Here is a 2,500-nt window from a genome sequence, read left to right on the forward strand (position 1 = left end):
CAAGTAAAAGAGTAAAAGAGTATATATACATCTCTCTCTCTCTCCCTGTATATATATATATATATATATCTGTATATATATATGCTGAGATGGTAAGTTAATTTTCTGCTTGTTGTCCCCCTATATTATTGTTTGGTTAATATGTCTGACAACTCAGCTGCCTACGTCCTCCACCCCCACCCACCCACCCCACCCACCCAAAAGAGGGGAAAGCCCCAGTAAAACTGTTGCAGGTACTTACAGTCTTCTATCATGTTTCCTACCTCGCTCTCTCTGTTGGGTTTTCCTGTGATCTCATGGACTGAAAGCAAAGAAATAAGTACAATTTAGAAACGTTCGAAAGAAAAGATGTATTCTTCTTAAATGCTGGGTTTTTGTGGGAGGCAGAGCAGGGGGCTGTTGCAAGGGTTTTCCTTGTGGCAGCAGGATTGATGTTGCTAATGCTGTCACGTTAACCGTATTGTCAATGATGCAGTTTACTATATGGCTTGAACCAATTCTACTCTATGGCTCAGAAACCTGGACATTATCAAAGAAGCTTGAGAGGCGGTTGGATGGAACCTACACTCGCCTCCTTATGAGAGCTCAAAATCTCTCGTGGAAGCGCCATCCAACCAAAATGCAAATATATGGGAAACTACCACCTGTGTCATCTCTTGTGAAAGGTAGGAGAGTCCAGTTTGCTGGATATTGTTGTTGAGCTCAGAGGGCGCACACTCTCCTACCCTGATGTAATCTCCAGGGATACAGGCATCCAGCAACAGGACCTCCGTAATGCCATGATGGACCGTGAAGTCTGGCGTAGCATGGTAAATTCCATTGCCTTGACCACGGTCGAACAATGATGATGATGATGATGCAGTTTACACAGCTTGTGTCTGGTGGGGACACTCCACTTGCTGGTTGTATTGGGGGTCCACAATACTCTCCTCAATACAGACCAGTTTCTGTAGCAAGATCTCAGCCTGTTTTCTTATATCCACTGAGACATCTGCAGGAAAGATACGAGTAGAGAGGAGATTCTGGCAGATTAAGGGTCGTGGAAGGACTGGGGGGTAGTGGTAAGTGTAGGGTCCTAGATGGACGAACATAACAAGGGTGACAAGGAGTGATTGGATACATAAATAAAGCAGGGGTACTTGAGTGGAGGAGGTGTGTTGAGAGAGGGAGAGAGGGGCTGTTTATAGTAGCATGGAGTGGAAGATGGAAATAAAGAATACTGTGGTTTCCATGGTAACATAATAATGAAAGAAATAATACAAAAAATATATACCCCAGCATGGCCACAACCCTGAAGCTAGAAATACATGTAAAAATAATCAAATAGTCTTGTTGAACTGGTTTTTTTAAAAAAGTGGTTTGTGTTTCCTGTAAGGTCCAGTCATCGACTTTACATTTAAAATTTAATAAATGTTGCCTGACCAACCTCAACAATTGTTCTGTATCACCACTGGAACCAAAGGGACAGGACGGGCAACATTTTAAGATAAATATGTCTCTAATAGACAGAACAAAATGGGTTGGAAAGAGAGTAATGAATGCTGGAGTCCTAGAAAAGCTGAAAGTTAACTAATTGCTGAAAATCAAATTTACAATCTGTGATATTTTGAACATAGAATGCACGACAAGTCACTTCCAAAGACAATCTGGAGAGAAAGCATTGAAGGGAAGAGAGCAAGAGGCCTTCATAAAGCCCCCAGTCCAACCTGTAATGGGGTTGGCATGAGGAAAGGCATCCCAGCCATGGAAACTCTGCAAAGCAGACAATGGAGTGTAGTGCTTTTCTAGGGCCCATCAGATCCTGTCAAATTAATTGTCAAACCCATGGCAGCAGGGAACATGGTGATGATGATGATGATGATGATGACATATACACACATAAATAAATATGGAATGAAGTGATGAAAGCCAATTTCAGGAAGTTGGGCTTCATGGAGATGACAATAGACCAAGATGTCTAGCAATGTGAACTTCTTGAAAAGACTTGCCCACTTCAGTGAAATTGAGTTCTAGAAGAACTGTGGGTTCCTCCCACACATTACGAGAAAACTCTTCCCCAACAAACCAAACTAAATCTCTCTTCTTGCTCACATTTCTTCTTTCCATGCCCTCCACCTCTTTCCATGCCCAGGTCTTACCAGTCACCGCATACCCCCACACACACACTCTTTGCATTCATGTGAAGTTACTCCTCCCTACTCATACACCTTAGTAATACCCTACCATTTATATTCTGACCCTGTGTCTTGAGGGCATGCCCTTCCACTTTGCCTATAACTATTTTCCCCTGGTTCTTCTCTCCCATCCCATTTATACCCTGATCCCTATTCTTTGTGCGCATGCCCTTCCACTTTGTCATTATCTCTCTCCCGCTCTCTTTCACTCTCCCTCTTTTTCTTGTTCTGTCCCTTTTTCTGCATTTCTTCTACAGCAACACACCTCTTACTGGCCTCACCCTTTATCACTCCTCTCTCTCTGACCGTGTAACCATGGACCTCCC

The 2,500-nt window shown here is 43.0% G+C and overlaps 1 protein-coding gene across 1 annotated transcript in view; it reads right to left on the reverse strand.

The window, feature by feature from the left end:
• LOC115229228 (protein FAM183B-like) overlaps positions 1–2,500 on the reverse strand; it is an 18,815-nt gene that overhangs the window by 14,504 nt on the left and 1,811 nt on the right. The window contains exon 2 of the mRNA XM_029799615.2: positions 242–301. Within this exon, the coding sequence (XP_029655475.1) occupies positions 242–301 (60 nt within the window). The remainder of the gene's footprint in view (positions 1–241; positions 302–2,500) is intronic.

This window comes from Octopus sinensis, unplaced genomic scaffold (genome assembly GCF_006345805.1).
Source record: "Octopus sinensis unplaced genomic scaffold, ASM634580v1 Contig12188, whole genome shotgun sequence".
NCBI classification, from domain to species: Eukaryota; Metazoa; Mollusca; class Cephalopoda; order Octopoda; family Octopodidae; genus Octopus; species Octopus sinensis.